Source organism: Hipposideros armiger, unplaced genomic scaffold (assembly GCF_001890085.2).
Source record: "Hipposideros armiger isolate ML-2016 unplaced genomic scaffold, ASM189008v1 scaffold_133, whole genome shotgun sequence".
NCBI lineage: Eukaryota > Metazoa > Chordata > Mammalia > Chiroptera > Hipposideridae > Hipposideros > Hipposideros armiger.
The window spans coordinates 1042500-1067819 of record NW_017731483.1 but is presented as its reverse complement, the minus strand read 5'-3'; the positions used below and the strand labels follow the sequence as shown (position 1 = coordinate 1067819).

General features: G+C 38.1%; 1 protein-coding gene across 1 annotated transcript in view; it reads left to right on the top strand.

Annotated features, from left to right (window-relative positions):
• Positions 1-25320, top strand: part of TGFBR1 (transforming growth factor beta receptor 1) — a 55345-nt gene that overhangs the window by 4132 nt on the left and 25893 nt on the right. Inside the window, exon 2 of the mRNA XM_019649545.1 lies at positions 22565-22810. Coding sequence (XP_019505090.1) covers positions 22565-22810 — 246 coding nt within the window. The remainder of the gene's footprint in view (positions 1-22564; positions 22811-25320) is intronic.

The following is a 25320-nucleotide window of genomic DNA, read 5'->3' as shown; positions in this document are numbered from 1 at the left end:
ATAAAAGTCCTCAAGAGAAGGGAAGTATCTTTTTTATATTGCTGATAAAAGGACCTAGTATAGAGCTTATTGATTGAGTAAACTAGGCCTATGGTAGTTTGGAAGATGGTGAAACAATTTTGAATTGAATGGAAGTGGGATGTAGTTGAAGGGCCTTACAGTAGTAGTACATGGTTAGGTTTCGAATTTTAGGTGGTCTGCTTTGTTATTGAAATTAAATGAGGAACTGACATGATTAAAATAATAAAGAGGGAGATAAATCTTGTTCCTGTGGGGAGGGCCTTTTTTGAAAGATTCTTGTATGCCTAGTTGAAACAGTTATAGGAATTCCACACCACTCTTGTTGAACCGTTGTGTTGCATCAGATATGTTCATGTCTAATGAAGTGGGCTTTGAAAATGCCATTGTCCTGTGGATGGCCTTTTTGATGCAAGAGAGAGCAAGTCTCTTCAAAAGACAGAACTCCCTGCACATGTTGAAGGGTGCCTTTTGCTGTTCTTTCTAGGCTGTGGCTTACATAATGCAAGTTTCAGAACAGATGGACTGTGGTTTGGTGTCATGTGATTGGGTCACATCTTTGCTTCCTGCTTCTGGAACTGAGGGCAGATGCTGGCATATTTCTCAGGGATTTTCATGCTTTGACCCACAGAACTAGCTCAAGAAAACTTCTGGAATCGTCTCAAAATTTATGATCTATCTTGACCCAGTCTTAACTCCACTACTTAGAATAGTAGTTAATGCCTTTCCTACCTGAAGTTTCTCAATGTCAAATTCAAGCAGTCTCCATAAACATTAAGATTTGCTGCTGCTCTGAATTAAATCCAGTACAGTTTTGGCCCAGATAATGCAGGTAGGTTTCTTATGGTTACCTCTTTTTGACAAGAACTTATAGTTGGTTGACTTGTAGGTTTTCTTGCTTTAGGTAAACGCTTTCTCAGACACTGCTGGAGTAAGTCTGATTGGTTTAATGGGTCCCGTTTTGTACGTCAGGTCTGGCGTTGTTGTAAAGCTCGTCCCTCATTTTGGCAATCTGAGCGCATTACACATTATAAAGAATGATTTCTAACTTAAAAAAAAGTGTGATTTGCAGAGAGGACATTCAGTTGCTTTGACATTTCTTGGAGGTTTAGTAGTCCTAGCACCATTTTATCAGTCTGAAAGGAATACATTATAAGACTATGCCAGGCATTCTGCCTGCCTTGGCTCATTTAATTCTCATAACCGACCCTGGATAGTAGCTGTATAATAGCACAGAAGCTTCTTATTTATGTACCAGTTAATAACCAAAAGACTTTTTTTAAGTCCATTTGTTCCTAGGTCTAGTTGACCAGTGCTCAGGAGATAACTGTAGGTTTTTTTGTTGGCATTGTTTCTAGCCCAGGATTCTTTTCATCCCTCTTACATTATCCAAAGGTGTCAATATTCTGTCTTTCATCCTTTAATTATAAATACATTTATAAAAAGAAGACACTGCTTCAGCTAGAACAGATATCTGTAGACTAACAATAGTCCAACCACTGAGTTCATTAGCATTAACTCCATCTGCCAGAGTTGACAGGATTTTGTTCAGATTGGAACATAGATTATATCTGTACTTTTGTAAATAGAAGAGCTTTTCTGTTTCCATTTTACATACCAGGAAACGAGGTCATGGTATTAATAAGTGGTGCCACCTGCATTTGAGCATTCCAGTGTGTACGCTTTCCTGTACATCATGCTGCTTTCATATACAGTAAATATTTGTTATCGTTACTTCATCAGGAAGATGGTTTTCCTTTTTTTAAACCATAAGAATTTGCTTTTCTTAATTACAGTTTGCCTCTTTGCAACTGCAGATTACTCAGATAATTGCAGTCTTTCTTTGACATTATATTTATATTTAGGTAATTTGAATCTCTCCAGTGAGTCTAACGATGGTTGATCATTCATTATTTGTATTGATTTATATAGATTCATAGCATACTCCTTGGTTCTCTAGGTAACATAAGCACAGACCTGAAAAATAACTGAAAATTTGAATTACAGTAAAGAAAAAGCTGTCATTAATGTTTTCGCTTATTCCAGCATCCATGCATTTTTATTAGTATAATAAAACCATTAATTAATTATTGTGTCTCTTTCAGTAGTTTATCAAAGCTAATAAAAGTGTTCTAAAGTTGGTAAAGAGCTTCAGCTTGTAGAAGAAATAGTTCATTTTTAATCTTAGTCAGCAAATATTTAGTAGTGATCAACACGTGGGAAGTACAGAAAAAGAGGCAGACCTGCTTTCAAGCAATATGATGCTGGGAAAATAAGAGTAGAGATTCAATAATAGCAACTGCAGGGACCATAGAGGTGGTAGGACTTGATCTCCGTGCCTTACAGGATGGGTAGGGTTAGGTGTGGATGAGGGGTGGAGGGAGAACACTCCCAGGCAGGAGAGGATGATGTGTGCGAAGAAGGAGCGTGCGAAGTTTCAAGAATTTTGGAAAGAGGAACAGAAATTCAGGATGTAAAGGGTGAGTTCAGAGAATTATGGGCCGTGAAAATCAGGGGAATGGTTTTAATGTGGAAAAAGAATGTTACCTGTACCAAGAGGAAATAGAGCAGAGTGGCTTCCTAGGAAATTTTGGAGTTGGTATGATGGCATTGGGACTGGAGTGGAAGGGTGGCTCCATGGCATTTCAGGAAAGACGGAGGAGCCTTAGTAGGGCCCTTGCCTGACTGCTCCTCCCCCACACATCTGCTTGGCCTCCTGCCTCACCTCTTCCACATCTTTGCTCACATGTCACCTTTTTCTCAATGAGGTTTACCTGGATCACCCTTTTAAAAGTTGCCATTATCTTACTCTGCTTTTCCTTTTTTTGTAACACTATCTTCTGAAATTCTGTTTTTATTTACCATATTTACTATATTTTTTGTGTCTTTGCTATCAGAATATAAGCTTCTTGAAAATGGATATTTTTTGCTTTGTTCACCAGTGTGTTTAAAGTGCATAGAAAGTATCTGGTGCATCATAGGCACTCAGTAAATATTTGTTGAATAGCAATAGTTCTTAGCTCTAAAAAGTGGAGTTCAAAAATTAAGGACTCTATGAAATAAAAAAAGATGACTCCAGGATTTTTTGCTCTGGATAATGCCTTTAACTAGTAGGGAATTGGGCGAGAGAGAAGAGAGGTGAAAGTGAATTCTAGTTTGAGCATGTTGAGTTGGAGGTGATAGGATGGCCAAGTGGAATTGTTCAGTAGGCAGCAAAGATATAAAACTTGAACATGATTGGAAATGGGAGAGAACTTTAGGCAAAGAAATGAGTATTGGCGTTCTCCTCCCACCTCATTCTCTTTCTTTTGGATTCCAGTGCCCTGCCACCATAAGTGGAATAGTTTTTATTTTGACCCTGAACTCCTAGTTTACATCTGGAACCTTGCTCAGTTCCTGGGATACTCTTCCCTCCTGTGTTGTGGATCCATACCTTGTGCACCCCCTCCCCCCAGCCCCCAACGCCATAGAAGTATATATTTATAATTCTTTGTATTCTTCTGGTTGTACTGAAATTAACCTTCAGGCTATGCCTCTTTTCTCCACAAGTAATATGATTGACCTGTTGGAAATCTGCTCTGGCTCTAGACTGAAGTAGAAGAGAGGAAAATTTCCTGTTTGGGGCCTGCATTTACACCGTTGGCTTCAGGTCATGGTTGTGATTTTATAGGTGTCACCTTTACTGTGTCCTAGAGCTCCCTGATGCCTATTTTGTTAAATGCTTTTCATGCTGTCGTCTTTCTCCACCAACCAAACACTTGGTGCAGTTTTATCTCTAGACCATCTTTATTTTTCTCTTGATTGACCTAACTTGTTTTCCTTCCCATTTTGAAGGCATTCAAATCATGTGATTTGGTTGCCAGAAGTTTAATAAAATCTTTGTTTATGGGAGTAGATATAAGAAACCCACACATATTTGTCTGGAATTAGAATCTAATTCATATACCTCTCTGGGACTCACTTTTCAAAAGAGGATGACACCTAGCTTAAATGATAGTTAGGAAGATGATGTGTCACAGAATCTATAAAGTACCTAGCACATAGCCTGATACCAGTAGAAATTCAATAAATGGGAATTATTATATATTTAAATAAATATATAATGTGAAGGAATGTCTTTTGGAAGAGGAAATACATGTCTATGTAATGAAGAACTGCGATTAATTGGCAGACTGGCAGGCAGATTTCACTTGGTATAAGGAAAGGCTTTCTATTAATGGGAACTGTCATAAAATGGAACATTACAAGGTACTAGTTTCCCTGTTACTGGAAGTATTCAGGCAGAGGTTGGATGACCTTCTGTCTGAGAAGTTGTAGAAGGAATTGCGTGTTAGGTGAGAGATTGGAATTGATTAACTGCAAGTTCTGTTTCTACTCTAGAATTCTATGCTTGTAGGTGTAACCCAAGCTTCCTTGTCACTGTTTTTAGCCAGCACACAGGCTCTCAACCTCTTTAGCATTCATGGCTTTGAAAAGAGTACTATTTTGTAACTTTCATATTGTATAGGAGAAATTTATTGATTGATTGGCCTGTGTGCTCTGGCCATTTTTCAGAAAAAGGGTTTAGGAGGCTTGAAATAAAAACATGCAGTAAGACAAAAAATAATGATCGGAAAGATAAGAACCAGTAAGTAAAAGGGGGAAAGAGAGAAAGATTATAAATTTTAGCTGAGGAAAGCTTTAGCAGTTGAGCGCAGTACTTACTTACCGCTGAGTTTTCTAGCACTGTGGACAATAAAGGAACTTGTTAGGTTGCATAGAATTTCATTGCCTATTATTGAGAATTCATGAGGAGGCTGCCGCCTTCCTTAATAATATGGAGCCCCAACCGTGAAGATTGCAATGCAGGGAGAATGTCCAAGTGGTAAGAGGTTCCCGGACCTGGCAGCCCTGATTCTTGTTTTCTCAGGCTTCCTCTTTAACATGTATTGAGGGTTCAATTTAGTACTGCTGCTACCATTTTTCTTCTCCACTCCAAGGCTCCGATCCAAGTATGAACACACTAGTCTTACCCTAATGCCAATGGAACAGCTGATGTAAGGCTGGAACGTTTAAATCAAGCTTTGCTAAAAGCTAGAGGATAATGAATAGAGTAACATGAAACTGTTCAACCTGGCTTACAAAGACGTTTTCCTCATGCCCTTATCTTTCAGCCTGTCTCCATTTGGCAGACATCATCTGGGCACTGCAAGCAAAGGTGAATATAGCCAGACATTTGCCTTTCTTCAAACAGGCCCAACACAGCAAGGTCCACAAAGTGTCTTTGCTTGGGTTTCCTGTTTGAAGAGCTGCCTCCTTAGTTGGTGAGGGATGTTGGGAATGACTTCCTTTAGGAGAGACCACATTCAGAAAGTGTGCCCCTGTGTATGTGGATTGCATAGTAACCCCAATATTTATATAAAAGATACCCACATATGTTACCATGAAGGACATTCTGTGGTTAGAGATGCTGATTTCACTGGGAAAAACAAGTTTCTCCCTGCTCTTGGGCAGAATCTGTTACAGAAGTCTTTGTATAAGGCACTGGGACATAAAGGGAAGAATTTGGGTTTATCATTCATTATGACTTGAGTGGATTCACTTTCCTTTCTTACTCTGCTGAGTAGTTACTGAGCCACTTTAGGCCTTGTTTTGGTGTTTCCTTGTTCTAACCAACGAGGCGAAACCTCTTTATTTTTGTTCACTTGCTTCCGGATCACCATTCCATCTAGATTTCCTAGATGTGAACCTCACTGATTACATAATAGTGTATATTTATAGTCCTAGGACACCTTGTGCAGGCATCTTGTTACATTTCTACAATATAAGGTCTGTAAATATGCATTGAAATACAAATAGCTCCCATGGAAAAAAGCAAAAACATGGCTTTTTCTACTAATAGTGAGGACTAATACACGTATTTGGGAGCACTGAACATGGAAGAGATAATTAAACCTGAAGAGGAATATAGAGATAGAAAAGCAGTAACTGTAGTTTTTTATTTATACAAACACATAAGCATAATATGTATGGAGTCGTGTTTTTTTTCTTGTATTCATCTCCAAATCGAGCATAATGTGCTCTAATTGAGTCTCTTTGTTTAGCACATCGCTGTTGATTTGAGTACTTTCTCCATTTGAAAAACTGACATTTTAATTTTGTTATTCAATGTGCAACAGATTGGAATAAAAACACCAAGATTGTGTATTGTAGATTTCTTTCAACAATAATTATATGTAATTATTTTACCAAAATAAACAAGTTAAAGTAATTTTAGCTATTTTATCTCGTTCTACACATTTGGGGAAAAAATTACAAACCAGGGGTCAGAGTTTGCTCATGTTTCTCAACGAGGAAAGATAATTTCTGATTCTTAGTTTCATCCACTTCCACCAAAGCATTGTGAAATCGATGCTAATGAAGAGTACTGAAAATATATACTGGAGAGTGGCTATGTGCTAGTGCTACTAAAAACAGTTGATAATTTTCATGAAGGAGGTATCGCAAAAATTTTAAGGGACCCATGAAGATTAAATGAGATTGTGCACATAAAACTTGTGGCACATTTCCTGGCATGTAGACAACACGAAGTAAATGATAGTTATTATTAAGAAAATTGTTTTTCAAAGACTCATAGAATTTGTAGATTAGAAAGGACCATAACTAGGGGAGCCTGATTGCGATTTCGTCTGACTTTACTTGACAGGCGAGGAAACGGGCTCAGAAGTTATTTCAGGATAATAATTCCACTAATGACCAAACAGGAATGTAGCTTCCTCCTCAGTTAGAACTTCATTATCCCTTTTCTGACTCAAGCCTCTTTTAGGGAGAACGATATTTTTTAAAATCGCCTAAATTTATGGAAGCTTTCTTGACTATCAAATCAGACCCCTAACAGATGGATGCATAGGTGGATAAATAATGATAAAGTCAATATAGCAAAGTAGCAACAATTGTAGAATTTAGGTGGAGAGTATATAGGTATTCACAGTTCTGTTAGTTTTTCTGAATATTTGAGATGTTCATAATAAAATGTTGGAGGAAAGAAATTGAAAAAAATCTATAGTATCTCCTCACGCCAGATGTGTTCCTGTTATTGATCTCTAAACAGACAAACCAGCTACAGCTAAAAGAAATACAACAAGTGGGGGTGGGGAATGGGCAGAGCCCTCAGGAGTGCACGTTATAGGCCCTTTTCCTTTCCTTGACATCTCCAGGGATTGAGAACCATGGGTCTGCCTTGACTTTGCCTTTTCTTTCTTTTCTCTCTCCCTTTAAAAAAAGAAAACCAATTTTACAAATGATGGTTGTGCATTGCAGATCTGAAATTCCCTAACCCACCAACAAACAGGCCAATTTGCACAATTAGCACAGTAGGTCACTTTCCTGTGAGCAACTGCTGTAATTTTTTTCTATACATTGTTTTGCTTTCTCTTTTTCTATGGCAAAATTTGCTTTTGTTGTCTTCCTTCTTATATTTAATGCATTGATAAGCTTGAGTCTTTCTTTTTACACAGTCTTTCTCCCCAAGATCACAATTGTTTCTTCTATCTTATCCTTTAAAAAAAGAAAAACCCCACATAAATATACTTTTAGCTAGGACCTTTCCACTCTTTCTCATCTATTGTCTTAAGTTTTTTCAGATCCAACCTACACTTGCCTTATGATGGGAGAAGGAGGGAAGAGTTTCAATAAACTAGGTTTTAGGAGTCAGGCAGAAACCTTGGGGCATGCTCTTGAAGGACCACCAGCCTTAGAATTGTCTGTGCACTGCACACAGATGGTATGCCCTAAGGAAATAGCTGCTCTGAACAATTAAGTGCTTGCATCTAATTAAGCTTAGAGATCCTGGAACTGGGAAAAAAGTCTCATGGAGTAAATGGGTGTAATCACCTATGAACCATTCTAAACCTTAGCTAGGGTCTAGTAATTATTGACTTAAATATATAGATGTTATAACTCCATGCTGCATATACATATGCTGCAAAATTCTATATAGCATAGTTCTGTGCTGTATCTTCAGTTCTCTGAAGTATAAGTAACATCAAGCACTGGCAGACCTTTATCTTTTAATAATCAACACCCCTGCTAAAGGCCTTTTTCAGTAACAGAAACTAGCATCAATGCCACCAGCAATTGGAAACCCATATTCATAATGCTAAGTCTCTGGACATTTAGATTTTGAGGTCTGAAAACTTGATTAGGTTGTTTACAGTGCCTCACAAGCTCCAGTTTTTACATACACAGTTTAGTCTTAAAGGGTAGGTATTCCTTTGAAAGGAGTTCAGACAACACTAGATGATTGCTTTCTCATGCTCCAAGGGAGGCCGTGAATTCAATGGTTAGAAATGTTATAAAATATAAAAATATTGTCAAAATATAAATATTATAAAATATTATAAAAGCCCTTCTATTTGGGTTGGGCTTTTCTGTCTCTGCTTGGTGTTTAATTCAGCTATATTCCTCTAGATGACTGCAATCAGAATCGAACTGCTTGCTTTGACATTTTGTTTGACAAGAAAGATGAGCATTTCAGACTAGAGAAGGCAAGAAAATTAAAGCTTGTGTGGCTATGTGTGGTTCACCAAGTCTCTGAGATTTCTAACAGTAGCTATCATCCGCCTTTTGGCTAAATTCAGTAATTTTTTCTTTGTTCTGCGAAGGGGTGGGAATGCATCAAGTTAAACACCAACAGAACTCAAGAGTAGGAAGTGTAATTGCTTCTGTGGAGCAAGAAATAGGAAGTGCTGAATATCTGGGAACTGCTGCGTGTGTGTGTGTAAGTAAGTGTAACAGTCTTGGTTATATGTAAACACATTATTAAAATAGACAAATATTTGGTAAATCTCAAAAAAAAAAAGACCTGACTAGAAAAATGACAAAGGAGAATGGTGTCTTTTTGATTAATTTTAATGTAATTCAACTTCAGTGTTTCTTTTTTAAGGTTAGTGCTTCTTGAATTCTATTTGATTAATCTTTCTGGACCCAAGTTTTGAAAATGTTTTCATCTAAAAGGCTTTTTACCTTTCGCATTGAGATGTGGATATAGTCAGTCCATCGAGAGCTGATTTTTTATTACGGTATGACATTTTGTTTGTTTGTTTTTTAAATAGTATGTTTGCCCAATTGATCTAGTACTATCTATTGGTAATAACCTTCTTTTTCCCAGTGTCCTACAGTGTCCTTTATCAAGTAGTGGAATATGTGAGGAACTATTGGGTTGTCAGAAAAGTCATGACACATTTTTGCAATGAAAAATGTAGAAAAAATACGTCATGACTTTTCCGACCCAGTATTCCTGGAATCTGTTTCATTGGTCTATTTGCCAATACCACACTGCCATAATTATTACTATTTTGTGGAGGGTCTTGATGTCTAGTAATGTAGGTTTTCCAAAAGCATCGTTTCCCAAGATTGCTTTGACTGACTGTTCTTGGGACGTTGTCCATATAAGTTTTAGAATCAGCTTGTTAATTCTCTCTCTATCTCTCCCCCCCCCCCGTAGGATTTTGATTTGTTTGAATATATAGATCACTTTGCAGAATATTGACATCTTTACAGTATTGAATCTTGTAGTAAGGAGGCTGACATGTTCCTCCATTTATAAATAAATTTGATTTTATATCTTTTAGAATTTCTATCAAATAAGTAAGGCTTTGAAGCTTTCTATTTGGAGTCTTATATGTCCATTGTTAGATTTATTCCTAGGTTTTTGATTTTTTTTTTGATGCTTTTGAAAATGATATATTTTTGTTTTTATTGCTAGTGTAAGAAAAGGTGATGACTTTTTTGTATAGTACCTTTTTTCTTTTATCATGAATAGGTGTTGAATTTTATGTTTTTGTTTTTGTTTACATCAAGATGATTATATGATCTATTTACATGTTCCTAAACTGTCTGACTCTTTTATTCCTGATTCTATGAACAGTTTCTTTGTAAATCATCTCCCTGGAATGACGGTTCTTCTTTAGCCGCCCTTAAGCCTCAGTTTAGCGTTACTCTTTGAGAGAAGCCTCCTGTTTTTCTGTGCTCTCTCTGCGCTTTGTCTGCATCACCCTTTGTCAGTAGCATGTTTGTTCTCTGCATCACATTGTGAACTTCCTGAGAGTACGAACCCTGTCCTGATCACGTCTGTCCTAAAGGGTATTATTTCTTCCTACACAGGGTACATACACTGCTCTTTTCTGGTAAAAGGTGTTCAGACCTTGCTCTCTGCTTCTAAAATTACTCACTGCTTGGCGCCGCCAGCTCATTTCTTCAACTATGGCTCCAGTAGTTCTTTTGCTGTTTGCTGGCCTAGGTGTAACTCTTCCTCTGCCCTTAGTTTAAAGGCAGCTGGCAGGTGGTTACCACTTCCTTCTCTCACCACAGTTCTGATTCATTCCCCTAGCCCAGAGTGATCTGCCACTGTCATTTAGGGTCATCACCAGACCTTAGTAGTATCTATGCAGCCAAGTCACAACATCTCCTACTGCCACCTTGCTTTTCCAGAGGGAAAGGGTTGTGTCCTTTGTCTTGTTTTACTTGGGGGAGATCACCACAGATTATTTAATAATCTTGTTTCTTTTGGGCTTTTTGAATACAGTGAAACCTTGGATTGCGAGTAATTGGTTTGCGAGTGTTCCTCAAGATGAGCAAACATTTCTAATACGTTTTAACGTGGTAAACAAGCGATGTCTTGCAATACAAGTAGTTTGTTTCCAGAACAAATTATGCTTGCAAACCAAGATATTACTGTATATCTAAATAAATTATGTTGCTTTGACTCTTAGGGCCCTTCTGTTTCTTCATCTATAAAATAAGGGGTTAGGATCAGGTAATTATTAGGTTCCTTCGAGCATGAACATTTTATGGTTAATGAGTTATTGTTTCTTAGTTAGGGGTATTACATATCAGTGTATACACTGGATGTGTTTCAACACTTTGTTAATTTGGCTTGGAACTAAAAATATATTTCCCTGTAGGTACTTCTGATGCTGCTACAGTGAGGTTCTTGGGCTAACCCTGTTCAAACAGTCATATTGCTAGAAAACGCTGTATGAGTATCTATGAACGGAGAATGAGAGAGAAATAGCTACCATGAATGTTCACTGCTTTATGCACACATTGTACTCTGTATTAATATTGCCTCCTAGAGCTATATAAAGATTTATTGTGATTCTCTGTCTAGCTCTAGAACAGGGACTTGCACATAGTAGGTGCTAAATGAATACTTGTTGAATGAATACATAAATGAATATTTGAGCATTTTATTATGTGCCAGGCACTATACTAAGTATTTATAAATACTATCTCAGTTAACCCACAAACATTCTGGGATTGCTGTTATAAATTTACAGGCTCAAAAACATTAAGCAACTTCCTCAGGATTACTTAATGGCTGACTGGCAGAGAACTTAAGTCTTTTTGTCTGTGAGTTCCATGAGATTAACTACCATACTCTTGTAATATTCATTAATCAATGTAAAATCTAATAAGAAACTGTGTAAACATGTGTTTAGATTGGGGAAAATTAAGAAATTGAGTTATCGTTTTAGTACTCACCATCAGAAATAAAAATTTCTCCGTTTATTTTAAGAGGCTAGGGTAAGTCAGAGTGTACATATCTGCTCTATATATTAACATACCCTCTCAGCTCACTGAAGTGCAACAAAAACAAGATCACTTGATAGGAACAGAACTGTAATCACACTGTGTACAGCCTTAATAGTATGACCATTTTCCTGTCCTTAAATAGGGTTCTAAAGTGTCAGCTTCTGTGGCAATGCAGTATTCCACTTCTGATTGTATCATCATTTATTCTGTCATTGCCCTATTGCCACCCATATAGGTTGTTTTCAACCATAAAATACTGGAATGAACATCTGTATGTTTATGTCTTTGCTCTGATCTCCTATTGTTAACTTAGACAAAATTCTAAGAAGTAAAATTAATAAATTAAAACCTATAAACCTTTTTTTTTTTTAAAGATTTTATTGGGGAATTGGGGGAGGGAACAGTGTTGGGGAATCGGGGAAGGGGAACAGACAAGTTGCTGTCCTTTTGTTCTTCAGTCTAGTTGTGGAGGACGTCGCTTCACTGGCCTATGTTGGTATTGTGATCATTGCACTCTTCCCGGCTGAGGCAGATCAGTCGCTGGCCATTGGACGGCAGCCCACTGCAGCCCCACTGCAGCCTACCCCATCGCTGGCGACTCACTGAGCCCAGTTCCAGGTTGAGCTGTTATTCACCATCTTAGCTGTAGAAGGCGCAGCGTCACTGGCTCTCATGTGGGATCTGAACCTGCAGCCCTGCTGCTCAGAGCTCACGCTCCCAAGCCAACTCTTAACCAACGAGCCACTTGCCAGCCCCCATATAGACCTTTTAAAGGCTCTCATTATATCTTGGCATTATTTTCCAGAAAGAACCTTAAAGTTTTGAAATTGAGATGAAGTGGCTATACTCCGTAGGGTACATATCCTGAGTTGGAGTTTTGAAGACAGTATAGGGAGAAGGGATGGAGCATAAAGAGGCATTTAAAATTTTTTTATAACTTTTAATAGCTATAATACACTAATATCTTTCAAAATTCAAAAAGTACAAATAGGTGTATAGTCTCCTCCCACCCCTATCCTCTGGGTACTCAGTTTCCTTCCATGGAAGCCAGTGTTTCACCTATTTCTTTTGTGTCCTTCCAGGAGATACTTCGTAATATGTACAAGCCAATTATGTGTATGCATTTCCCTCCCTCTTTCCCTTTCTCTTTCTCTTCCCTCCCTCCCTCCCTCCCTTCCTCCCCTCCTTCCTTTCCCTTTCTCCTTCTCTCCCTTAGCACAAATGTTACTAATATGTCAAATACATTGTTCTGCACTGTGCAGATTTTGACTTAATACCTAAGCGAGATTGGTCTACATTAGTATATAGAAATCGGGGGTTTTTTGGTAGCTCTATAGGCTTTCATTTTATATCATCATGTTATTTTACCAGCTCTATTGATAGATTGGATGCATAGGAACGATTAGAAACAATCTAGTATAAACTGTTAGGAAATTAATAACTCTGTATGTAAACCAGTTATAGGCTACATTCCTTCTGGGTCAGAGGGTAAGGTTCATTTGTAATTTTGGAAGTGTTGGATTTCCTTCCATTTATATGGAGAGAGATTATTCTGTACAATAGGATATTTTACATCAAATAAGCTTGAGGGAGGGAGGGACCTAAGTGGGAATTTTGGAAAGTTGAAAGGAGAGCACTGAGAGATGGAAAAGGACTTCAAGAAGATAGTAAGGGGTATAAAAGAGAAAATGTGCTTGTTTGGCCATTTTATTGAGGACCCTGGTGATGCTAAAGAGATATTTCTTGGATGTTTATTCAAGAAACACATACTAGATCTCCTGTGTGCCAGGACATAGGGATGCAGAAATGCATAAAGCACTAACCCAGTCCCTGAGCTGAAGAACTTCACAGTTTAATGGAGGAAATAGATAAACAGTGAGAAAATGAAGTACTTTACTGTAATTGTTGTACCTTGAAGATGTTAAGTTGAATTAGTCAAAGACTGGAAACAAAGTATTTGATGTAACTTGTAAAGTAATGGAATCTTACTATTTAAAGGATTGTAGTTTTAGACCAACTTTCCATTTGGTGCAGGAGAGCCCTACTTCATGAACTCTGACTTGGCCATTAAGCCTCTGCTTAAATATCTCTAATGACAGAGAAGTCAGAGCCTTTGAGGCCTCCATCTCCATTGGAGGGAGAAGCTGTAGTTAGGAAATGGTTTTTTATGAAGCAAAATCTACCACACCCTGACCTCACGATTTGATTTATAATTTAGTATAGGGATGAGATAAATTGACAGTTATGAAATCTACAAAATGAGGTGATTGTCTCCACAGCTAAGTTACCTTTCAGATCAAACTTGTTGAATTACTGTATTTCCCCATGTATAAGATGCACCCTTTTTCGAAAAATTTGGGGTCTAAAAACTGGGTGCATCTTATACAGTAGTTGTAGGTTTTTTACTTGCATTTCCCGCAATGAGGAGTTGTGTGAATTTTATGATGAATAAAACTTGAGTTCAATAACTTTATGTAATACATTTTTTTTTTCAAATTTCAGGACCCAAAATTAAGGTGCGTCTTATACATAAGAGCATCTTGTACATAGGGAAATATGGTAGTTCTTTGAATCTCTGACTCATATTTACATGGCAGATTGATATTCAAGTAATACTTACTGATTACTTATTATTTTGGACATTTGTGGGATTTTGTGCCCAGCTCTCCCTCTGTCTCCCCTATCACCATGGATACAGTTAACAGTAAATGCTGTTGACGCTTTTTAAATCTGTTGTTAAACAGATTCCCCAGATCTGCTAAGCAAATCTGTATCTTGAACTCGTGCAGTTTCATTTTGAACCTAAATGAAGGCCTTTGTATTAACTGCCCCTATATATCTCATCTTGCCATTTAGGCAGCCTTTCTTAGTGTGCTTTCCTCTGATACCTGGTATCAGCTAATTCCATAGAGCTTAAGAGACTAGGAAATGGAGGTATTGTGGAAAAACAGTGATTGAGAATTTAGGAGTGCTCACATTCTTCCAAAATGGAGGTGTGTGTTGAATTATAAATTATGCTGCTTAAAGGGCTTTAAAGGTGGCAGAAGTAAGTGAAATTTATCTGGAGAAATCAGATTTTTGTTTGAAGCTCTAAATCTGAAAGTGAAATGTTATCTAGACTAGAGGAGAATTTATTTTCACATTGTTTGGTGCATGGTATTTTGACAAGCTCCCTTTGACCTTGCTGCTGCAGGGTAACCCCATGGAGTGGAGTTGAGAAGAACCATTGAGTCCTTTGAAGAGCAAAACCCAGGGCAGTAGACTGGAGGGAGTTGGTGGTCAGGTTATTGGCCCTGTTTACAAATACATGCAGCGCACGCGCGCGCGCGGCACCCTCTGTATTAAAGAAGAGAACCTATGAGGTGTGCTTTCCCCAGAGGTAGGAGAGTGAGAAAAGAAAGGACAGGCCTCTTGGAGATGGAGCGGTTGGAGAGAAGAGGGAAAGGCAGACTATTCAGAACTGGACTGCAGGAATACACTAGATGGTAATAAGGGCTAACATTAGTACCTGAAAGATTTGTTAAAACTTGTAACTTTTGCCTTCGCCATTGCCAACAGGCGTGATCTGCTTTTAACTGGAGCTAAGCCTATGGAGGAACAAAGGGTGTTATGCATGTTAGGCCCTCTACCTGCCGGTTGGTGCGCATCGGTATTTGGAATTACCCTCGCTGTGTAGTGAAGTATAACTGTGCTATAGTAGCAGGTAAGGGAAAGAATGACCATCACCAGCCAAGTCAGAGTGGTGAAAAGACTGGATTTAGTCTCTGGTGAGAGAACTTGATTACCCTCATCCTTTTTAACTGCTGAACTGTCTCAGCAAGGAGCCCTGTTAGGGGCTTTTGTTTTTGTTTTCTTTTTAGCTAAGCCATCCTGCCACCTGTTGGCCCCTCAGCGGCAGCTCAGCTCAGGCCGGGAATCGAACCGGCAGTGCTGTTGCTCAGAGCTCGCACTCTTGAGCGAGCTCTTAACCAACTGAGCCACTCGGCCGGCTTTTTTTTTTTTTTTTTTTTTAATCACAGATATCACTATTAAAGGAATGATGCTGTATTTGGTTTTGAAAATGTTGACTTTGCACTAAAAGGCAAGTCAAGCAGACTGTTTCATGGGAGGCAGTTAAAATACAAGTTTGGAGCACAAATGCAAAGCCAGGAAGTTGAGATGTAGCAAAGGAACTGAGTGGTGTAAGTAAGTTAGGGCAGTGTAGTATCATGTAAACTAATAAGGAGAGGTGTGTCATTGTGTCTCATTCTAAAAAAATTTAGAAAAGAACATTAAATTCAACAGAAGGGCATCACTAGTGAATTTAAATGAGATGTTTCAGTCAAGTTCTTGATGGAGGGAGATGGGTGATAGAAGACCCACTAACAAGAGTTGAAAAGGGAAGAGTATTGAAATGTACGATATGCATAAACAGAGTGATGAGTTGTACAGGCGCTATCACTGTAGCCCTGGGAAGATAAAGTTGCTGCTGCTGATTTTTATTGAATCAACGAGGCTCATAGAAAGGTCTGTTCCACATACTGTTCACAGGCTCTCTACCTCTCCACTTCTCTCGCCAGGTATATGGGATTGTGAAATCAACTCTTGGTAACCCTGGCATGAGGTAGAAGTCATAGTGTTTTGATATATGACCTCCAGACACACTGAAATAGGCAATGATGGAAATTTCCTTTATATTTGGGACCAAGAGCCAGAATCTCAACTGGGGATACAGTAAAGAATGATAACCCCAAGGGTCCTGCTGTTTCTCTTTACTATTCTCACTTCCTTTGACAGCTAAATACTTGGTTTCTGACAGTCTTCCACATCACACCAACATCTTCAAACTTTGAACACTGTGATTTATTCCTTTCTGTCCTGAAGCTGGAGTTTTCTTTTGACCTTGATTTTGAAGTGTATGCAGATTTCAAAAATGTGAACGTGTGGGGAAAATGTGCATCTTCGAATTGAAGCTGTGGCTACTGATAGATTGGGGCACAGAAACAAAAGGCGTCCAAGGAAAGAGAAAGGTACTCAACAGGGAGTTTGGTTCTTATCTTTGCTGTCAAGCAGAAGAGTGAAACTCATGGGATCCAGACCTGTACCACTGAACCACCACGAAGACTTGAAAAGCTTGAGTTAGTTAGCATATGGATACCAGCACAGAAAAGAGCCACGCATATTTTATTTGTGTTATGATGATCATATAATGGGAATTCACATCCACCTGTATCCTGGGTAGAATATTATTGTTAATCATTTTGGTACTCTTTAAGTTTTGGTTTCTTCATTAATAAAATGATGGAACTGAATTCAAACTAGATGATCTTCAAGGTTTCATGTGGTTCAATTGGTCTAGGATTCTACAGTGGAATCTCAGGCACTACTTTTGGGAAGAGGTGTTTCTTGGGTGGCCTACAAATAAAAACCGTGTTTGGAACAATGCTGTTTATTATGTGTGATAATTCTGTACGTTCACATAATTTATATTAGTGGTTTCAAAATGTGCTAATGTACAGTATCTCATTTGATGATCTCAGTGAGATGATGGAATAGGTCAGGAAGGTAGTGTGTTCATTTTGCTGATGAAATGAAAACATTGTGGTTAGCATCTGAAATAGTTCTTTAAATTTGCTGGTCTTATTAACACTTGGAATGCTAGCCACCAAGGATGAAATCCTGCTACTGAGCAAAAACCCTTCAGGATAGTTTTCTCATCTCCATCTATCTAGCAAATGTACATCTTTTTCAACTTCTGATTTGAATATCTTGTGAAGCTTTTTTTATATCTTCTACTTTAGTGGAGTTGAAGCACTTTGATCATTGTCCTCAGGACTCTGGATCTTAACACTTTGTAAGCGGGCATTTTTCTCTATACCTGAGTTAACTCGTCTCCCGCGCTTTGGTATAAAAAGCGCTATGACGAGGTTACTTGTTTCCCGCAAACAATGTGTTAATGATGTTTGTTTAATGCCTTACGCATCCACCCTAATGAATTGCTTAAGTCCAGATACCTTGTCTTATTTAAGCCTACACCCCATAGCCCTTGTAGTACCTGGTATATAGAGATGCTCAATGAAAAATTGCAGAATTAAAAGATTAATGGGCTGGCATTAAAATGCTACAGAACAGGGAATGATACTTGGGCTCTGGGGTAGGAAGAAGACATCATTGTTTTCCATTTTTAGGCGGACATTTTGCCCTGTACATGCATTAAAAAAATAGTAAAACACCTAGTTTAATAAAAGGGAGTTAGCCAGTAGTCCGCTCTATTAATAAAATAAATATGATTTTTCTGAATGGGAATGAAAGCTCATGAATTCATTGAGAATTTTTTAAATTTCTGTTTTATTCATTTCCGTACACTATATTTCTATACCATGTACATTTAACAGCAATCTTACATGCAATCAAGACTCTGATTTAGAGTGGTCATAAAGAATTTTAAAATTCCCTCAAGAAATAAACCCTTAAAATTCCCTCAAGAAATAAATGGTTAAGCTTTGCATTATATGGTATTTGTATTTGTCTCGTACCCTGTTCATATTGAAAGACTTCTTAAAAGCCCTTTAGCACTGACTTTCCCAAGAAGCTATAAATCTTGAAAATGCAAACTCACACAACATTTGGCCTACAGTTTTATGAGATTCATGTTCCTCTAGCCCAGTGGTTCTCAACCTTCCTAATGCCGTGACCCCTTAATACAGTTCCTCATGTTGTGGTGACCCCCAACCATAAAATTATTTTGTTGCTACTCTATAACTGTAATTTTGCTACTGTTATGAATCGTAATGTAAATATCTTTTTGTTTTCTGATGGTCTTAGGCGACCCCTGTGAAAGGGTCGTTCGACCCCCAAAGGGGTCGCGACCCACAAGTTGAGAACCTCTGCTCTAGCCAGTCCATGGATTCCTGGTTCAGAATCCCCCCTTAGGAAAGTACACCCAGGGAACCTATAATCACTGCCATAATATAATGACCCCTTTGAAAGGAAAAGTACAGAATATATCAAAATGTTACTTAAATTGTATAGACGTGAAACTAGATATAAAACCTTTATGTTTTTGACTCATTTACAATTATAAACCAAGTCTGCAAATTAAATACAAAGACAATTACAAAACCAAGAAAATTCAAATTAATACAATTATTCAGTATGACAGATATTTAGGTTTCACAGTAGAAAAAAATAGACTTAAGTCTGATTCCATTTTAAATCTGTTTCTGTATTTTAACTTCAGCGACACTAAAAGCTGCAAGTGCCCATTCTCATAAGTTACATTGTGCAAGGTGGTATCAGTGACTTCAAGGCTTTGTAAGTTTAAGATAATCAGACCTAATACCTAAGCAAAACACTTGCCAGCAAGCAAGCATTCCGCAAATACTAATGTAATGAGATGTCTGCTGTTGTGTTCACTTGAAGATGAGATTAATATTATGACATTACTGAAATCTTTATTAAATGGTTCTCTAACCCAATTAATGCAGGAGTGAGAATGGAAAAAATGTCATTGCATTCTCACAACCACATTTACTGCTAATAAACTTTTGCAAATTACACTACAAAGATAGGACCCATGTAATACTTGTAGCATGTATGTAGTACTGGCTGTTAGCTGTTGGCTTTTGAATATACCATGCCTGTGTTGCCATATGCTCTGATGATTCTAGTTCCCTGTATTTTTTCACTCTTTCAATTACAATTACTATGAAACCTTTGCTGATATAGTAGTGTGCTAGGAGGCTATTTGGCTTGAAGGAGATCTTGACAACTAAAGAAGCGTTAGTGAAAGCCTACTGACAGTACTTGTTTAGATGGCGGTTACTCATAATCCAGAGTGCTTATCATTTATTTTAGATTATCTCTTAAATGAAAATGTTTTTTAAAAAGTTTGTACACAATTTTTAGACTCCCCTTCTTCTCCTGATGTATTTGTGACCTCCTATTTGGGAAATACTGCTTTAGCAAATATTTTTCTGATCACTATCTAGGAGTCCCAGATTCAAAGATGGGAAAGCAAAACAAATTAAAAAAAAAAAAAAGAAAGAAAGAAACTTGGCCCTTCTTAATGTAATAAGAGACACTTTAACAGCAATCTATAAATAGATTGATTTGTGCTATCCTAAAGTTATGCTAAGAGGGCTATGGGAACATAATGGAAAGGAGCTGCCCAGTTATCTTAAGGGTAGGAGAGAGGTTTACAGCACATCATGGAAAAGATCTCGTTTGAATAGTGTCTTAAAGGATGAGGAGGTGGGTTTAAACTAGGCAGAGATAGTGTGTGTAAAGAGCAAGGTTATGAAAGACATGATTATCATAAGGTGAGGCGTGTGTGGCCCTAGATAGCATTGGTAGTGTGACTGGTAAGTTGGAACCCAAAAGTAAAAGCTTTTTTTTAAAGATTTTTTTCTTGGGGATTGGGGAAGGGGAACACTGTGTTTTTCCAGGACCCATCAGCTCCAAGTCAAGTTGTTGTCCTTCAATCTTAGTTGTGGAGGGCGCAGCTCAGCTCCAAGCAAGTCCAGTCGCCAGCAACCCTGTTGTTCAGAGCTCTTGCTCTTACTAACTGAGCCACCCGGCCAGCCCCCAAAAGTAAAAGTTTTAATTGTTAGACTAAGTGTTTGTTCCTTCATGTGCTCTAAGGGAGTTGTGAAGATCCTAGGAGTTTTCATGGCAGTATTTTTAATATATGCTCGTATAGCAATTATCACATTGTATTGTGATGTTCTCCTTCATTAAGTCTTTGGACTTCTTCAAGGGCTATGACCATGTATGACCAAAGATACATTAATCTTTGTACTCTAAGCCTTTGATAGCGTAACTGATAAAAAAGCTAATGCTTAGAAAACATTGATTGAATGACTAATCATTCAATCCTGGAGAGGATCCAGGAGAGAATGATGACCATCTCCTGTATTGGTGGTTTTCATCTTTTATGGGTGACAAGCCCCTTTGTGGTTTTCTTGAAAGCTATCAACCTTCTTCTTGAAAATGCAAATACACACAACATTTGGCCTACAGTTTTATGGGATTCGTGTCCCCTTGTAACCAGTCCATGGATTCCTGGTTCAGAACCCCTCCTTAGGAAAGTACACCCAGGGAACCTATAATCACCACCAAACCTCACTATAACTACTGTCTCTTAACAGTCTTTAAATGTTAGATTATGATTGTATCTCTTTCTTATACTTTTCTTGTTTTTTCTTCATGATTGGGAGGAGTTAATTCAAATAACTATGACGAAAGCACAAATGTTTTTATAGTGATTAAGATAAAACATTCTGGTCTATGACGATAAATAGACAAGTGTGCTAATTAAGCCAGCAGCAACCAAGAAGCAGTTGTTTGAGGAGAGCAAGACGTTCCTGGGTTTGGGTTTAGCGAGTGAGTTGAGGTTCCCCAGGACCACCCAATTTCAGGCTCGATGATTTGCTAGAAGGACTCAAAGGACTATCCTAGTGGGTTGTGGTTTATTACAGTTGAAAGATACATATTAAAATCATGAAAAGAGCAAGGCACATGGGGGAGAAGTCTGGGAGAAACCAGGTGCAAGCGTCCAGGTATCCTCTCAGTGCAGGAGCACAGGTGCACTCCATAGCTCAGCAGCGATGTGTCAGCACTTGCAAAGTGTTGCCCACTAGAGAAGCTCATGGGAGCCTTGGTGTCCAGGGTTTTTGTTGGGGCTCTGTCACAAGCTTGCAGCATTCTTTTCAGGGAGAATATTTCAAGGGCTCAGAGCCCATCTTCTGGGAACTGGCCAAAGGCCAGTCTTGAAGGCAGGCCTTTCTTGGGAATGTGCAGGATTTGAGCAGCTCACACCTGCTGAGTTACCCCTTCCCTGCACAGCAAGTTGACCTATAGAGACTTCGTTTTCTTCTGGACTGCCTGTCTGCCTAGCCACTCTTTTTCTAGATACAGTAGCTTTTCTTGGTCTCATCATAGATGGTCTTTCCACATACCTGGAGTCTGCCTTTTCTTGCCAAAAGCAATTGGAAAGTTTGATTGGACTTAAGGAAATAAATGTGCTTTGCAGTTTCATGAGATCATAGTGTTATTCAGTCACTGAGTATTTTTTGATTGCTGCTATATACCAGACTTCGTGCTAAATGTGGATTTACAGAAATGATGAACGTGGTTGTCTGCCTTCAAAGCACTTAGAGTTTCATAGGGGAGAAAAAAACAAAAGTAGCCATTCTGGTAAGCCGTGTGTGCTTTGGGGAGCAGTTAACCGTGGAGGGCTAGTTTTGTGAGTGCATGGATAGGTGTGGGTGATAATTAGGGAATGACTTCCCTAAAGGATTCATTCTGTGAGTTGACCCATAAAGATCAAATAGATACAAGTGAGCATGGAGCTGGTGTTTCTCCAGTCATTTCTGTAGCCAGCTTGCCTGTGTGGTTGGAGCGTATATGTAATGTTACTGGTACAGTCTCCTTTGCTTATTGAGAAAGCACCCTAATCCTAGCTAGAAGATAAATGTCTTTCTCAGGGTTTGTACAAGAGAAAAAAGTGGCTCAGTACAAATCTATTTCCATTACTCCATTACCATAAATCCACCCTAATGACATTTCCAACCTACAGTGGAAGGCAGTAGTATTTTCACACATTGCTCCCCACTGGGGGAGTATTGAATGCATAGTTTGGGCTAAGAAGAGTAAGTATAACCATTAAAAATTTAAATGTGCTTTGTTTCAAGTGGGAGGGCAAATGCTTGCCTTACCTGGGTGAAATTACACAGTACAATTCTATACTTGGAAGCAAAAAAGTTGTAGAAAAAACCTGAGTTCAAATTTCAGCATATTTGGCTCCTACATACCTATATGTGTACTTCTCAGTAGGATTTGTAACTTCTAAGAGGAACAAAGAGTTCTGTTTTTTTAATAGAAATAATTATAATATTTCAGGAATGTATTCTTATAGTGAATATGTATGGGATAATATCAAATTGTTAACTTTGAGAATTTTTTCTAATAAAATCTTATTTTCTTTTTCCAGCATTACAGTGTTTCTGCCACCTTTGCACAAAAGACAATTTTACTTGTGTCACAGATGGGCTGTGCTTTGTGTCTGTCACAGAGACTACAGACAAAATTATACATAATAGCATGTGTATAGCTGAAATTGACCTAATTCCTCGGGACAGACCATTTGTATGCGCACCGTCTTCAAAAACTGGGTCTGTCACTACAACATATTGCTGCAATCAGGACCACTGCAACAAGATAGATCTCCCAACGGTTGGTGAGTTGTTGCATGAGACATTTTTTTCTTGATAATACAAGAAAAGCTCTTAGACTATGATTTTAGAACTGGAAGGGATCTTAGAAATCGTCTACCACAGATTGTTCAGTTTAGAGGCAAGAAAGAACTTGTCCACAGTTGTAGAACTGTAAGAGCAGCCGAGATCCTGACTCATGGGTGTGTGTTGTTTGAGAATGTGATTACATGATAGACTTTCTCTGAGGTCTGCCATGCCTGAAAGAGTAGCCTCTTGAAAGTGAATTCTGGCAAAGCCTACTGCAGCAGTATGTCCTCCGGTGTCACTACATTATCCTCAGAGTAAATGTCTTCTTCCTTGTATAATGTGCAGTCAATAATGGGTGGGACTCAAGAGCACCACTAAAACAGTCCATGTGCCTTTATTTTGTAATTTCACCCTACCTTATGATCTTTATGTTTAAGTTATTATATACATGGTTTCTAGGTTTTTAATCCTTCACTGTAGTTTACATTTTAGAGTGTCCTGACAGAGCCAGGGATTTCAAGGATAAACTCTTAGGATTAGATTAATTTTCAGGCTCTGGTTTAAGGTGTCAGAGCACATGTATTTAACTTTATCACTTTCCTCAAGTTCCAAATTTCTACTATAATAATCAAAGGAATACAAAAATGGGGGAACCTGTATTAATGCTTAGAGAATTAATGGAAGATTGCCACCCACATGCCTATACTTGTGAGGCGCTTCTGCAGTTTTTGTGCAGATGAGTGAAGAATTGACTAACCATACGAAAAGAAAGTGAAAGGACCTCTTACAAAACCCCAATACCTTACTCGGAGGAGCTGGGGTTAGGCCACAGGTGCAAAGTCAGTTCTCTGTTAGGAAGCACGTGGTTTCAGTACTCACTGGCAGACCACAGTGCTCACTTTCCACTCGGAGTTGGTCCGGGCACCATGCTAGTTAAAGTAGGAAGCACTGCGGTAGCTAAGAGGAAAGGGCCATTCCTACCAGTTACAGAGGGAGGCCGGCCTCCACCTAGTGCAAATGATAACAGCAAAGCAGAGCTGGGTCTGCAGCATGATAGGGAAGCTCCCTTTGGCCAGGCTCTGTCACTGAATTTTTCTGATTTTTATGTAGGCATCTGAAATTCTAAAGGACAAAATGATAATTCTAGAATTTTCCATTTCCATTGTTTGGGTTTGAAATATCTGAGTGGAAACTCACAAAACCTTGTGAAGGACACTTCATTTTTAATGCTAAACATACATAAATCCCTTATTCCCAGGTCCGTGATACGCAAACAGCAAAAAAAGTGACCAAATAAAAAGATTTAGTGGTTCAAAAGAAGTAAACTGAACTGGATAAATCAAAGTAGATGTCATCCTTTGAAACAAATTTAGCACATGATAGGGAAGAACGTTCAGACAGTACAAGCTCTATTTTCAGTTGTTCACTATGAAATGAGAACATATCACAGTTGTTAAAGATTGCTTTCAGATGAAAAGCTTAATTGATGAATTATTTTTTAAAATGCAATACTGAAAGTGAACAGCAGACTGGATACTGTAATTTTATAATCAAGTGTGAGACAAGCTTAAGGCAAGACAAGCTTGTTACACTTCAGAGAAAAAGACAGTTGGTGAGCAAATTAAGAGATATGGAGGACAAATCTATTATAGGTGATCCAATATACTTAGTATAAAAATTTCAGAAAAAAACCATAAAAGCTGACAGAAGAGAGAATACTGTGCAAAATTAATGAAAAAATACTTATGCAAATACATATAATGAAAAAGATACCAATTTCAAGAATAAAGGAAAACAATTGTGTATGCATTCAGCACAAGTGAACACTGGTTCATTATAAAAGGGGGAAAAGTTCAAATTTTCTGCTTTTTTTAAATACCGGAAGGCAAAGGAACATCTAAAATCCCTTAGATAAGACAAGATTTTTCACATATTATATAAAGGCAACAAGCATTTTAGATGATTAAGTATTCAGTGTATAAAGACACATGTACTCTTCCTGAAAGAAATTGCTAGAATTAAGATGCTGTATAAGAAATCAATCCAAATAAAGATCTCAAGAACGAGGAAGGTGTGATTTGAAAGAAATGGTGGTGAGCAGTGAACCAGCAAGGCTCAGGATGAATGCCAAAATAATTTTAATTAATGTGTTTCTGAAACAGTGTAAAACATTAGTTACTTAAAAGAGATTATAAGAAAATAAATGCTCTTGAATGAAAAGTCCAAATAGTTAAAATAGACTAGAAAGTATACACATGTACACCATATTTTAAAAAACAACAAAGGATATATTTTACCTGAACAAAATTGGTGGAGATATATAGTATATACACATACACTAAAATGTGAGTTGTTTGCGGGAGGTGAGGCTGTATATAATTTTTTTTCGCAGTTTTGCTCATCTGTATTTACGGCATCCTCCCACCCCAACCCCTGGCCCCACTCCGAGCATATACTGACCTTGAAATAAGAACACAAGCCAAAACTACTAAAAAAAAAAGACTTA